Genomic DNA, 15,339 nt, shown 5'->3' on the forward strand with positions numbered 1-15,339 from the left:
GCACGGGCTCTAGGCGTGTGGGCTTCAGTAGCTGTGATGTGTGGGCTCAGTGGTTGTGGCTCGCGGGCTCTAGAGCGCAGTCTCAGTAGTTGTGGTGCACTGCCTTAGTTGCTCCGCAGCATGTGGGATATTCCTAGACCAGGGCTCAAACCCGTGTCCCGTGCATTGGCAGGCAGATTCTTAACCACTGCACCACCAGGGAAGCCCAACATAGAATGTTTTAAAGACACATTGGGATTTTTTTATTCCCTGACTAGCTGTATTGCCCAGTTGAGATAGGTGACTTATCTAAATCATGAGGTGGTAATGACAATTTATTGAACATCTACTGTGTACCAAACTTTGTGCTGGGGATTTTATATATCATCTCAAAACCTCAAAACAACCCTGGAAGACGGGTGGTAGTGTCCTCATTTTATAGAACAGGCAATTAAAGCTAAGAAAACTACAGAGCTTGTAAGTGTAAAGGATCTGAGCTCGGCTCCAAAGTCTCTGGTGTGTTCACGTTTCCATAGTGCCTCCAGAACTTACAGTGCACTTCAGTTATATTTGATCAAGTCCTAGGGTTATGCAGAGCTACTCTTTCTATATATTGACATTCCATTTGAGATTTTTGCTTTAAAAAGAGTTTGGAAAACCATGAATCAACACAATCACTTTAGGGAGGACCTAGCTTAGATTTTCTCGAAGGCAAGTCTGTTCATAGATATATTTCCTATTAAGAGGTACACCTGGGCTTCCCTGGTGGCACAGTGGTTGAGAGTCCGCCTGCCGATGCAGGGGACACGGGTTCATGCCCCGGTCCGGGAAGATCCCACATGCCGCAGAGCGGCTGGGCCCGTGAGCCATGGCTGCTGAGCCTGCGCGTGCGGAGCTTGTGCTCCGCAACGGGAGAGGCCACAGCAGTGAGAGGCCCGCGTTCTGCAAAAAAAAAAAAAAGAAAGAGGTACACCTGTATGATGTAATGTTTTAAATTTTAATTTTATAGAGTTAGAAGGTAGGGAATTCTACTTTCTGAAAATTTGAAATAATTGTTCAGATGATTCATTGATTTTACTTATTTATCAATCCCAAGGGCTAAGTGAGTTAGTGTTTTCCTTTTGCATGGATTTTGGCAGGAGGAGGGAAATCTACTGCCATTAATGGAGATCTTTGAGACCAATTTTTCAGAGTCAGTGTTTATGTTAGCAAAAAAGCAAGCATGGTGGTGTATAATAAACCTCATAGTGGTTAAGAGGAAGATGGTAGGGAGGGGAGGAAGAAGGTACACTGGGCAAAGGAGCTGTATGTGAAGACACAGAGTCAGGTAACTGGTGGAGGCCATCATCACTGAAGCACAAGTTGCTGGAGCCTGGGATTACCCAAGATCTAGTTTAGGGCCTTATGCATTATTCTATACATGTTAATATGTATTACTGTTCAGCCTTCTAAACCTTCAGTCCATCAAAAATAAAGTATTTCAGTCATTGTCTTTTCAGTTGGCAAAGAAAAATAAATACTATCTTAATAGCAACCACTTTGCCAAATTGAATTTATGATTAGTCAGTGAAGGAGATTATTCTGCCAGTTTTATTTTTTCCAAATAGAAAAATACTCCAAGGATTTACAGCTAACTAAAATATCTAAAATATTTCACAGTATATCAACTCTGGTTCATAGTTCAATTTAGTGGTTGAATCAACGCCATTATTTTCCACATTAGCAATAGAGGATATTCACTTATTGTAGTGTATACAGAAGGTGATTATTTGAATAGCAGGCACCTGAATTTAAGAATCGCCTACCCTGGTTGTAGAAGGTACCCGAGAGTTAGAGGCAAGGTTTTAGACGGAGGAGTGTTTTGATTTCTGGCCTAGGACAAAAGATACATCATCAGAAAAACACTGGTTTTACAGGTTGCCTGGGATACATAGACACATATGAATATATTTGGCAGGGGTGGTAGTCTAAGATATGTAGTCCACCTCTATGGAATCATGTGCTTTACACTACATTTATGAGTCAAAATGGGAAAAATAAGAAGAGACCATGTAAAAAGTATTTTCCAAAACCAAATATCTTCAATTTTAAAAGCCGTCCTATATTGTGAGACTCTCCTTCCTACATTTTTGGTGCTGCTCTATTCTTTCTGTTAATTATACCAGTCCAAGGATTTTTAAAAAAGTCTGGGATCTGCTATGACATTGGTTTTCTCACTCTTAGCCACAGAGCCCTTTTTTTTCCTGAATGGAATCATGTAGAATCCTAATATACTACAGAAATAAACATCGTTGTATTAGTGTAAACTTATTCATAAGCTTATATGTGTAATTGAGTCCTCTTGCCCAACATCAGTGATGCTTTTTCCCCAGTATATCAGGTACCATTGCAAAACATTTTTTCTACTATTCATTTACTTAAAACTATTGAGTACTTCTGTTAATCACTGCACTAAGCTGATGGTATAAGGATAATTAGGGTTCATCCATATTCTCAGGGTGTCCATAGTCTAGTTAAAGAAGTAGACATGTAAACAAAGAATTATAATGAAATACAGAAAAGTACATCATATATAAAGTAACATGGGAATACAGAGTAAGTAGCTACTGACACTGTAAATTTCAAATTAGTGTTTCCACAGAGTATACTTAAAATTTAGGACCAGAATGTTTGAAGACAGCCTTGGAGAAGAGCTATTTTATATTAAATTTATATCAAGCACAAACAGGTTCAGTGTATCCAAGTTATAATACTACTACACATTCCTAACAGTGTTGTCCATATACCAGTATTATTTAATACATGCTTTTGGGTTTTTTTCTTTTAATTTTCAAGCAACCCTCTTTTTTAAATTGCAAGGATACCATCTCATGGAATAGGACTATAGACTCCTAATCTAACCTTTTATTTGAAATGAATTTTTTACAAAAATCATGTAACTTTAATCCTCACCTCCCCAAGAGCAAGTACAAAAAAGAATAAAAGACCAGTTACCTGCCACTGGGCTTAAGAAATAAAACATTACCAACTCATCTCTTATTTCCCCACCAAAGGCAACCACTGTCTAAAAGTTCATATTTATCATTTCCATGCATTTGTTTATATTTGACCACATACGTATACATTCTTAGGATATAATTAATGCCTTGCATATTTTCCAATTTTATGTGTGTGGTATAATGTTTTCTTTTTTATTCAAGATGGTTCTTCAGATTCATTCATTATGTCATTTTCACTTTCACCTGTATGTAGTTTTTTTTTTTAACATCTGTACCTTTTTTTTTTTTAAACATCTTTATTGGAGTATAATTGCTTTATTGTAGAAATATCATACAATTTATCCATTCTATTTAGTGATGAACATTTAGGTTGTTTCCATGGTTTTCTGTCATTATAAACAATACTGCTATGATCACTTGTACATATTTGCTGTGTCAGCTGGGGACAGTTTCTCTATGGTATATACCTAGGAGTGGGATTGCTGGGTTGGAGACTATGGGTATTTTCAAGTAATGATTTTTTGATGATTTCCATTGTAATCTGTATACCTTTTATTTTTCTTATCATGCTTGGTAGGACTCCAGAACAATGCTTAATTTAAAAAAATATGTGTGTGTGTGTATGTATGTGTGTATATATATATATATCATGATCACTTTCTTGTTACAGTCATCTCTGGGTATCTGCAGGGGATTGGTTCCAACACCCCCCTCCCCTCACAGATACCCAGATCTGCAGATATGCAGATCTCTTAGTTGGGCCTCTATTTGCAGATGCAAACCCATGGATACAGAGGGATGACTGTACTGATTTTAAAAGGAATTCTAATTATTCACTGTTAAGGATGATGATTGCTCGAGGTTTTGTTTTTGTTTTCATGTGAAATTTTTTTTAACATCTTTATCGGAGCATAATTGCTTTACAGTGGTGTGTTAGTTTCCACTTTATAACAAAGTGAATCAGTTATACATATACATATGTTCCCATATCTCTTCCCTCTTGCGTCTCCCTCCCTCCCACCCTCCCTATCCCACCCTTCAAGGTGGTCACAAACCACCTAGCTGATCTCCCTGTGCTATGCGGCTGCTTCCCACTAGCTATCTATTTTACGTTTGGTAGTGTATATATGTCCATGCCACTCTCTCACTTTGTCACAGCTTACCCTTCCCCCTCACCATATCCTCAAGTCCATGCTCTAGTAGGTCTATGTCTTTATTCCCGTCTTACCCCTAGGTTCTTCATGACATTATTTTTTCTTAGATTCTATATATATATATGTGTTAGCATACGGTATTTGTTTTTCTCTTTCTGACTTACTTCACTCTGTATGACAGACTCTAGGTCCAACCACCTCACCACAAATAACTCAATTTCGTTTCTTTTTATGGCTAAGTAATATTCCATTGTATATGTGCCACATCTTTATCCATTCATTTGTTGATGGACACTTAGGTTGCTTCCATGTCCTGGCTATTGTAAATAGAGCTGCAATGAACATTTTGGTACATGACTCTGTTTGAATTATGGTTTGCTCAGCGTATATGCCCAGTAGTGGGATTTCTGGGTCGTATGGTAGTTCTATTTGTAGTTTTTTAAGGAACCTCCATAGTGTTCTCCATAGTGGCTGTATCAATTTACATTCCCACCAACAGTGCAAGAGTGTTCCCTTTTCTCCACAGCCTCTCCAGCATTTATTGTTTGTAGATTTTTTGATGATGGCCATTCTGACCAGTGTGAGATGATATCTCATTGTAGTTTTGATTTGTATTTCTCTAATGATTAATGATGTTGAGCATTCTTTCATGTGTTTGTTGGCAATCTGTATATCTTCTTTGGAGAAATGTCTGTTTAGGTCTTCTGCCCATTTTTGGATTGGGTTGTTTGTTTTTTTGATATTGAGCTACATGAGCTGCTTGTAAAGTTTGAAGATTAATCCTTTGTCAGTTGCTTCATTTGCAAATATTTTCTCCCATTCTGAAGGTTGTCTTTTGGTCTTGTTTATGGTTTCCTTTGCTGTGCAAAAGCTCTTAACCTTCATTAGGTCCCATTTGTTTATTTTTGTTTTTATTCCCATTTCTCTAGGAGGTGGGTCAAAAAGTATCTTGCTGTGATTTATGTCATAGAGTGTTCTGCCTATGTTTTCCTCTAAGAGTTTGATAGTGTCTGGCCTTACATTTAGGTCTTTACTCCATTTTGAGTTTATTTTTATGTATGGAGTTAGGGAGTGTTCTAATTTCATTATTCTTTTACATATAGCTGTCCTGTTTTCCCAGCACCACTTATTGAAGAGGCTGTCTTTTCTCCTTTGTATATTCTTGCCTCCTTTATCAAAGATAAGGTGACCATATGTGTGTGGGTTAATCTCTGGGCTTTCTATCCTGTTCCATTGATCTATATTTCTGTTTTTGTGCCAGTACCATACTGTCTTGATTACTGTAGCTTTGTAGTATAGTCAGAAATCCAGGAGCCTGATTCCTCTGACTCTATTTTTCTTTCTCAAGATTGCTTTGGCTATTCAGGTTCTTTTGTGTTTCCATATGAATTGTAAGATATTTTATTCTAATTCTGTGAAGAATGCCATAAGTAGTTTGATAGGTATTGCATTGAATCTGTAGATTGCTTTGTGTAGTATAGTCATTTTCAAAATATTGATTCTTCCAATCCAAGAACATGGTATATGTCTCCATCTGTTTATGTCATCTTTGATTACTTTCATCAGTGCTTTATAGTTTTCTGAGTACCAGTCTTTCACCTCCTTAGGCAGGTTTGTTCCTAGGTATTTTATTCTTTTTGTTACAGTGGTAAATGGGAGTGTTTCCTTAATTTCTCTATGTGTTTTTTTCATTGTTGGTGTATAGGAATGCCAGAGACTTCTGTGCATTAATTTTGTATCCTGCAATCTTACCAAATGCATTGATTAGATCTAGTAGTTTTCTGGTGACATCTTTAGGATTTTCTATGCATATTATCATGTCATTGGCAAACAGTGACAGTTGTACTTCTTCTTTTCCAATTTGTATTCCTTTTATTTCTTTTTCTTCTCTGATTCCTGTGCCAGGACTTCCAAAACTATGAATAAGAGTGGTGAGAGTGGACATCTTTGTCTTTTTCCTGATCTTAGTGGAAATGCTTTCAATTTTTCACCATTGTGTTTGATGCTTGCTGTGGGTTTGTCATATATGGCCTTTATTATGTTGAGGTATGTTCCCTCTATGCCCATTTTCTGGAGAATTTCTATCATGAATGGGTGTTGAATTTTGTCAAAAGCTGTTTTGCATCTATTGAGAAGATCCTATGGTTTTTTTCCCTTAATTTATCAATGTGGTGTATCACATTGTTTGATTTGTATATATTGAAGAATCCTTGCATCCCTGGGTTAAATCCCACTTGATCATGGTTTTTGATCCTTTTTATGTGCTGTTTGATTCTGTTTGCTAGTGTTATGTTGAGGATTTTTGCATCTATATTCATCAGTGATATTGGTCTATAATTTTCTTTTTTTGTGGTATCTTTTTCTGCTTTGGTATCAGGGTGACGGGGGCTTTGTAGAATGAATTTGGGAGTGTTTCTCCCTCTGCAGTTTTTTGGAAGAGTTTGAGAAGGATCGGTGTTAGCTCTTCTCTAAATGTTTGATAGAATTCACCTGTGAAGCCATCTGGTCCTGAACTTTTGTTTGTTGGAAGATTTTTAATTACGGTTTCAATTTCATTACTTGTGATAGGTCTGTTTATATTATCTAATTCTTCCTTGTTCAGTCTTGGAAAATTGTACCTTTCCAAGAATGTGTCTATTTCTTCATGGTTGTCCATTTTACTGGCATATAGTTGTTTGTAGTAGTCTCTTATAATCCTTTGTATTTCTGCAGTGTCAGTTGTGATTTCTCCTTTTTCATTTCTAATTTTATTGATTTGCCTCCCCTCCCTTTTTTTCTTGATCAGTCTGTCTAAGGGTTTACCAATTTTGTTTATCTTCTCAAAGAACCAGCTTTTAGTTTCATTGATCTTTGCTATTGTTTTCTTCATTATTATTTCATTTATTTTTGCTCTGTTCTTTATGATTTCTTTCCTTCTACTGTTTTTGGGTTTTCTTTGTTCTTCTTTCTCTAGTTGCTTTTAGTGTAGGGCTAGATTGTTTATTTGAGATTTTTCTTGTTTCTTGAGGTGAGATTGAATTGCTATAAACTTTCCTCCTAGAAATGCTTTTACTGCATCCCATAGATTTTGGGTCATTGTGTTTTCATTGTCAATTTTTCCTATGAATTTTTAAAATTTCTTCTTTGATTTCTTCAGTGACCTCTTGGTTATTTAGTAGTGCACTGTTTAGCCTCCTTGTATTTGTTTTTTACAATTTTTTTCCTGTAATTGATTTCCAATCTTATAGCGTTGTGGTCAAAAAACATGCTTGATACGATTTCAATTTTCTTAAATTTTTTGAGGATTGATTTGTGACCCAAGATGTGATCTATCCTGGAGAATGTTTCGTGTGCACTTGAGAAGAAAGTGTATTCTGCCACTTTGGGGTGGAATGTTCTATAAATATCAATAAGATCTATCTTGTCTATTGTGTCATTTAAAGCTTGAGTTTCCTTATTTATTTTCTGTTTGGATGATCTGTCCATTGTTAAAGTCCTATACTGTTATTGTGTTACTGTCGATTTCTCCTTTCATGGTTGTTAGCATTTGCCTTATGTATTGAGGTGCTCCTGTGTTGGGTGCATAAACATTTATAATTGTTTTGTCTTCTTCTTGGATTGTTCCTTTGATCATTATGTACTGTCCCTCCTTATCTTTTGTAACAGTCTTTATTTTAAAGTTTATTTTATCTGATATGAGTATTGCTACTCCAGCTTTCTTTTGATTTCCATTTGCATGGAATATCTTTTTCCATCCCTTCACTTTCAGTCTGTATATGTCCCTAGGTCTGAAATGGGTCTGTTGTAGACAACATATATATGGGTCTTGTTTTTGTATCCATTCAGCCAGTCTGTGTCTTTTGGCTGGGGCATTTAATCCATTTACAATCAAGGTTATTATCGATATGTATGTTCCTATGACCACTTTCTTAATTGTTTTGGGTTTGTTTTTGTGAGTCTTTTTCTTCTCTTGTGTTTCCTGCTTCAAGAAGTTTCTTTAGCATTTTTTGTAAAGCTGATTTGGTGGTGCTGAATTCTCTTAGCTTTTGCTTGTCTGAAAAGCTTTTGAATTCTTTATTGAATCTGAATGAGATCCTTGCTGGGTAGAGTAATCTTGGTTGTAGGTTTTTCTCTTTCATCACTTTAAGTATATCCTGCCACCCCTTCTGGCCTGCAGTTTCCACTGAAAAATCAGCTGATAACCTTATGGGGATTCCTTTATATGTTATTTTTTGTTTTTCCCTTGCTGCTTTTAATATTTTTTCTTTGAATTTAATTTTTGTTAATATGATTAATATGCGTCTTGGTGTGTTTTTCCTTGGGTTCATCCTGTATGGGACATCCTGTATGGGACTTGGGTGACTATTTCCTTTCCCATGTTAGGAACGTTTTCAACTATAATCTCCTCAAATATTTTCTCAGACCTTTTCTTTTTCTCTTTGTCTTCTGGGACCCCTATAATTCAAATGTTGTTGGGTTTAGTGTTGTCCCAGAGATGTCTGAGCTTGTTCTGGATTCTTTTCATTCTTTTTTCTTTATTCTGCTCCTCAGCAGTTATTTCCACCATTTTGTCTTCCAGCTCACTTATTCATCCTTCTGCCTCAGTTATTCTGTTATTGATTCCTTCTAGTGTATTTTTCATTTCAGTTATTGTGTTGTTCATCTATGTTTGTTCTTTAGTTCTTCTAGATCTTTGTTAAACATTTCTTGTATTTTCTCAATCTGTACTTCCATTCTGTTACTGAGATTCTGGATGATTTTTACTATCATTACTCTGAATTCTTTTTCAGGTAGATTGCCCATTTCCTCTTCATTTATTTGGTCTTGTAGAGTTTTACCTTGCTTCTTCATCTGTGGCATATTTTTTGCCATCTTATTTTTTTTTTTGAGTGAAATTGTGCTGCTATTTTACTGGTTGTTTGGCCTGAGGCTCCCAACACTGGAGTTTGTAGGCTACTGGGTAGACCTGAGATGGGTCTTGGTGCTGAGATGGGGAGCTCTGTGCGACCTCACTCCTGTGAATATTCCCTGGGGTCTGAAGTTCTCTGTTAGTCCAGTGTTTCAGACTTGGAGCTCCCACTGCAGTAGCTTCTGCCTAACCCCAGGCTTGCGAACCAAGATCCTGCAAACTGGTTCACTCTGGGGTTCCTCCTGTCTCCTTGGGCATTAGAATATACCACCAGCGGCCGGAAGGCTCCCTAGTTGTGGGGGGACGCTAACTCCACATCTTCCCACACCACCATCTTGACTCTGCCTCTCTGGATTGATTTTTATATGTTCTGCTTGCGATTGTTTTTTTGTTTGATTTTTTGTTTATTTGTGCTTCTTGAGTCTAAAGATTTTATTCTCATCAGTTATGGAAGACTCTCAAGTATTATCTCTTTGAATGTAACATTTTGCACATTGTCTTTATTATATCTTTGTGGTATTGCAGATATTAGACCTTTTTATTCTGTTTTCTTTATTTCTTGTCCTCTCTTTCATATTAACCTTATTTTTTCACTCTAATCTTAATTCAGATCTATAGTCAGTTTGCTAATTTTTTTTTTTGCTGTATGTGGGCCTCTCCAGTTTGCTAATTTTCTCCTCAGCTTTGTCTAATTTTCTTTTATCTAGTTTGCTCCACCCCCAGCTGTGAGCCAAGGCCCATAATGACAGTTAACCTTGTCATCTCATCTTCCTTTGCCAGCTGATAAGACTTCTTTCTGTGACACCCTTATGCTAATGTTGTAGCCTTCAAGGTTCTAGGTTTATTCAGAAAATTAAGTTCCAGCGTCTCATCTCATGGGCTCCATAGGGGACTTTGTCTTCAGGGGCTTCAGTGCTTACCTACTACTAATATTTACTTATTCCTCCTTGTTTCTGTCTCCTGAGGATTTTCCTTCCATTTTTACAATCTAAGCTCTGTATTTAAAAGGGCATTTGTTGTAGTTTATCCAGTATTTCAAGGTGTTATTATAAATGTGTTATTATAAATGTGTTATTATAAATGTGGAAGTGGTTCATGTCTTTTTAGGATGAAGGGGGAAAAGCTTTATGGTATTAAATGGACTTTAGTAATGGATCTCCTATTAATATTTTTGGCTAATATTTTATATCATGATCATTCTTAACCATTAATATTAAATTAGAGTTGGCTATAGTAGGTAGTCAGTCCTCAGTATCTGCAGTTTGTAGTAAATTTCAAGTTTAAGGGAAACTGAAATCATTCTTTAAAAACAACAATGAATATATAAATTATATGAATTCATCTAAAATAGTTGGCTTCTTATTTCAGCTTTTAACAATAGTGACTTTTTCTACAGAGACAGCAATTCTATTTGGGAGATGATTTGAAAAATAAAAAAATCATTACCTTTTTCTTTATTTCCATCTATCTCAGTGATTCAGGTTCTCTGCAGGGTTCAATTTTGCCCCCCTCCCCAGGTAGCATTTGACAATGTCTGGAGAAAGTTTTGGTTATTGTAATTCGTAAAACAGAGGGGTTGCTAGTGTCATCTAGTGGGTAAAGCCAGGAATGCTTATAAACTTCGTAGAATACATAAGACATCCCCCACAACAAAGTATTATCTAGCCCAAAATATCAGTAGTGCTTAGGTTAAAAAACCCTATTTATAAAAGGAGCTATAATTTTCTCAGTTACCTAGCTGAAATTGATAAATCTTACTTAAAAATGTAACATATATGATACATTAAAACTACCCAGAAATTCATACACATATACTTATTTTCTTAACAATTCTAGTTATATCTGTTGTTGATGAAAAATACTCATGGTAGCAAGTCATCCCTCTCATTATCCCTAAATATAAGGTGTTAAATTAAAACCATGAAGCCTTTGAGAGATGAACAAGGTTAATTTATGGTTTAGCTTTGGTAAATAATCGAATAATGCTTATTTTCTGATAGTGATATAATCAAACTAACAGTTAGCTCTTTATATAGTGTATGTGTGCCTTTCAAAAAAATGAACCCTGCATCCTTTATAAATGTCCCAAAGAAATATAGAATCAGGGTTTAAAAAAAATAGATTTTACCTTTTTCTAAAGGGCAGAAAACACATAGAATCATTCTTAATAGTGATTTAATCATGATATAAAGCAGTTGGTTTTGAAATAATCCACATTGCTTTGTCAGATTCATGTGCATTACTTCATATTTGTTTTTGCTTGTGTCATGAAAATGAAAGATTTGTGATATTGCTTATTTGGGTCTTATTCCCATTATATTTTTGTCGTTTTTAATTAAAAATGTTTAATCTTAAAATAGTTTTAGACTTAAAGAGAAATTGCAGAAATGTACAGAGATTTCTTTTATTCCCTTTACCAAGCTTCTCCTAATGTTAACACCTTACATAAACATAATCATAAACCGAAGGAAATCCACATCACTACAGTATTAACTAAACTACAGATCTTATTTGGATTTCACCAGTTTTTCCCCTAATGTCCTTTTTCTGTTTCAGAATCCAATCACACATTGCATTTAGTTGGCATGGCTCCTTCGTCTTCTCCATTCTATAACAGTTCTTCAGTCTTTCTTTGCTTTACATGAACTTGACGCTTGACAAGAACACTGGTCAGTTATATCTTACATAGAATGTCTCTCTCAGTATAGGATTCCCTGACGGTTTCTCTGGAGTAAATTGAGGTTATGTTTTTGACAACACCACCGTATAAGTATGCTGTACTCTTCCCAGTTCATCATTTCAGAAGGTAAATGGTGTTGAAATGTTTTATTACTGGTGATATTATCTTTGGTAAGGTGGTATCTGCCAGGTTTCTCTACTATAAAGTTGCTCTTTTTCCCTTTGTAATTAATCTTTCTTGCCATTACTTTAATTTTTAAAATTTTTATTTTATATTGGAGTATGGTTGATTTACAATGTTGTGTTAGTTTCAGGTATACAGCCAAGTGATTTAGTTAAACATATACATATATTATTTTTCAGATTCTTTTCCCATATAGGTTATTACAGAGTATTGAGTAGATTTCCCTGTGCTATACAGTAGGTCCTTGTTGATTATCTGTTTTATATATAGTAGTGTGTATGTTAATCCCAAACTCCTAATTTATCCCTCCCCCCACCTTTCCCCTTGATAACCATCAGTTTGCTTTAATAGAAATAATTAAGTTTCTTAAAATTATTAAGTTTTATTTATTTCTTTTTCTTACTTATTTTCTTCTAAAATTATTTCTTAAAATAATTAACTTAATTTTAACAGAAAACAAATGTGGAAGAGATAAAAATTGTTCTGTTTCCTCAAATACTTTGTGAATATTTGGTTCAAATAGCATAATCTTATAAGTTTTATAATTTTAACATCTTGTTTTCAGTTAGGTTGGGAAATGACTTTTTTTTTTAAAACCTTAACATATAATTTCAGAACACCTATTTAACTTGAAGTTTGCTGCAAAGGAACTTAATAGGAATGCCAAGAAATGTGATAAAGAAGAAAAGGCTGAAAAGGCCAAGATTAAAAAGGTAAGTAATTTTTTTGTGTGTGTGTGGTATGCGGACCTCTCACTGTTGTGGCCTCTCCCGTTGCAGAGCACAGGCTCCAGACACGCGGGCTCAGTGGCCATGGCTCCTGGGCCCAGCTGCTCCACAGTATGTGGGATCTTCCCGGACCGGGGCACGAACCCATGTCCCCTGCATCAACAGGCGGACTCTCAACCACTGCGCCACCAGGGAAGCCCCAAGGTAAGTAATTTTTAATCTTTTTACTTTTTTTTAAACTCATGAAATGAGCACAGTTATATGATGGAAGAGTGGTTGTTTTAGTTTATTTTACATTGAAGAAGGATTACTGGCTTTAGCATTTTAAGCCAAATATCTATTAAGTAAATTATTTATTATCTGACATAATTAATAATGGCTTTTTTGTTTATTTCTACTTATGTGTGCAAGTATGGCTCATAACACAGAGTATAACTGTGCTGTTACCTAACTGTTCTGTTGCCTAGATCTAATGACTGTCCTTTGGTTTGTAGCCAGAACCACTGTTACTGAGAAGTATAAAGCCTGTATGTCAGAATAATATTTCACATTTTTTGGCTCATTTGAATTTCTTTAGTCTCTAAAGTTTTTTTTTTTTTTTTTTGCGGTACGTGGGCCTCTCACTGTTGCGGCCTCTCCCGTTGCGGAGCACAGGCTCCAGACACGCAGGCTCAGCGGCCATGGCTCACGGGCCCAGCCGCTCTGCGGCATGTGGGATCTTGCTGGACCAGGGCACGAACCCGTGTCCCCTGCATCAGCAGGTGGACTGTCAACCACTGCGCCACCAGGGAAGCCCAAGTTTTTTATTTTTTTAACATCTTTATTGGAGTATAATTGCTTTACAATCATGTGTCAGTTTCTGCTGTATAATAAAGTGAATCAGCTATGTGTATACATATATCCCCATATCCTCTCCCTCTTGCATCTCCTTCCCACCCTCCCTATCCCACCCCTCTAGGTGGTCACAGAGCACCCAGCTGATCTCCCTGTGCTATGCGGCTGCTTCCCACTAGCTGTTTTACATTTGATGGTGTGTATATGTCAGTGCTACTCTCTCACTTCGTTGCAGCTTACCCTTCCCCTCCCCGTGTGCTCAAGTCCATTCTCTACATCTGCGTCTTTATTCTTGTCCTGCCCCTAGGTTCATTAGAACCATTTTTTTAAAGATTCCATATATATATGTGTTAGCATACAGTATTTGATTTTCTCTTTCTGACTGACTTCATTCTGTATGACAGACTCTAGGTCCATCCCCCTCACTACAAATAACTCAATTTCATTTCTTTTTATGGCTGAGTAATATTCCATTGAATATAAGTTTTATATATACATAGTACATAGAATTAATGTATATTGTGACTTGTGCATTGTGTATTTTCTAGGATTCACAGGACTCAGCATATAGTTGGACTCATGGCTATGACATATTACACTAAAGGATACAAAGGGAAAACACATGGGGCGATATCTGGAGGAATCCAGGCTTAAGCTTCCAAGAGTTCTCAGTGGAAACACACAGGAGAAGCTTAATTCCTGCAGCAACAAATTGTGACAACATATGTTAAATGTTGTCTACCAAGTAAGTTCTCCTGTGACTGGGAGTCCAAGGCTTTTATTGGTAGTCACGCAGGGATCCTCTGCCTAGCACACACCAAAATTCCAGTCTCCCAGAAAGAAATCCATTGTTTGGCATAAACCACATTGTTTGTATAAAGAGTTTAGGCACAGTGAGCCACTCTTAACTGTTCTGGGAAAGATGCAAACCTTCCCCAAATCCAAGTTCCTAGATGCTAGTTACACGCCAAACTTGCAAATAGATGTTTCGAAGGACAGCAGACTCAGGCTTGCTGTGTTAACTCTTTTCTGCACACGTGTATTTTTATATCTATCTTTAATATTTTATTAACTTACTCTGATCTTTGGTAATAGCGTATATCCTACCCTTAAACTGAGTCACTTTGGGTATTTTATGCTCTTAATAGAGAAAACTTTATGGGAAGAAAACTTTCAGAAAAGGAGAAAGAAATAGGCTGAGTTAGAAGAAAAAATACTTAAAATTGATGTATTAGCATCATCCTTTTCTAAAAGTATAAGCCCAACTATTTCAAGGAAAGAGAAAGCATAAAAAAGATTTTGGTCTTACATTTTTGTATATTGAGGAAATTAGAAATAACCTAAAAATAATTTTTGAATTTTCAAATCTCAGTCAAGCACAGCAGTATTAAAACATGCATATTCCCAACAAACAAAGTCCAGGCCCAGATAGTTTTACCGGTGAATTATACCAGACATTTAAAGAATTAAAGTACACCTTTGAACAACACAGGTTTGAACTTCACAGGTCCACTTGTGCACATATTTTTTTCAACCAAGATGTACTATAGTACTACACTATTCATGGTCGGTTGAATCCACAGATGCAGAACTGTAGATACAGAAGGCCAACTGTAAAGTTATACATGGATCTTTGACTGAGTGGGGTTTGGCACCCCTAGCCCCATGTTGTTCAAGGGTCAACTGTAATACCAATCAACCTCAAATTCACTCATCCAAAAAATTAAAGAGGAGGGGACACATCCAAACTCACTCTATGAGGCCAGCATTACCCTGATACCAAAACCAGACAAGGAAACTACAAGAAAAGAACATTATAGGCCAATAGCCCTGATGAACATAGATGTAAAAATCCTCAACAAAATAGTAGCAAACCAAATTCAACAATGCATTA

General features: G+C 36.2%; 1 protein-coding gene across 6 annotated transcripts in view; it reads left to right on the plus strand.

The window, feature by feature from the left end:
- The window catches only part of LOC137217515 (charged multivesicular body protein 1B2-like), a 43,298-nt gene that overhangs the window by 3,555 nt on the left and 24,404 nt on the right, over positions 1-15,339 (plus strand). For 2 of the 6 annotated variants that reach the window (XM_067724449.1, XM_067724453.1), the window contains exons 2-3: positions 11,729-11,826; positions 12,499-12,815. In XM_067724449.1, coding sequence (XP_067580550.1) covers positions 11,793-11,826; positions 12,499-12,815 — 351 coding nt within the window. In that variant the 5' untranslated portion in view covers positions 11,729-11,792. Of the gene's footprint in view, positions 1-11,723; positions 11,827-12,498; positions 12,816-13,993; positions 14,191-15,339 lie in introns of those variants that run through there. The other 4 variants (XM_067724448.1, XM_067724450.1, XM_067724455.1 and 1 more) reach the window with 3 other exon arrangements.

The sequence above is a fragment of the Pseudorca crassidens genome, chromosome X (assembly GCF_039906515.1).
Source record: "Pseudorca crassidens isolate mPseCra1 chromosome X, mPseCra1.hap1, whole genome shotgun sequence".
NCBI lineage: Eukaryota > Metazoa > Chordata > Mammalia > Artiodactyla > Delphinidae > Pseudorca > Pseudorca crassidens.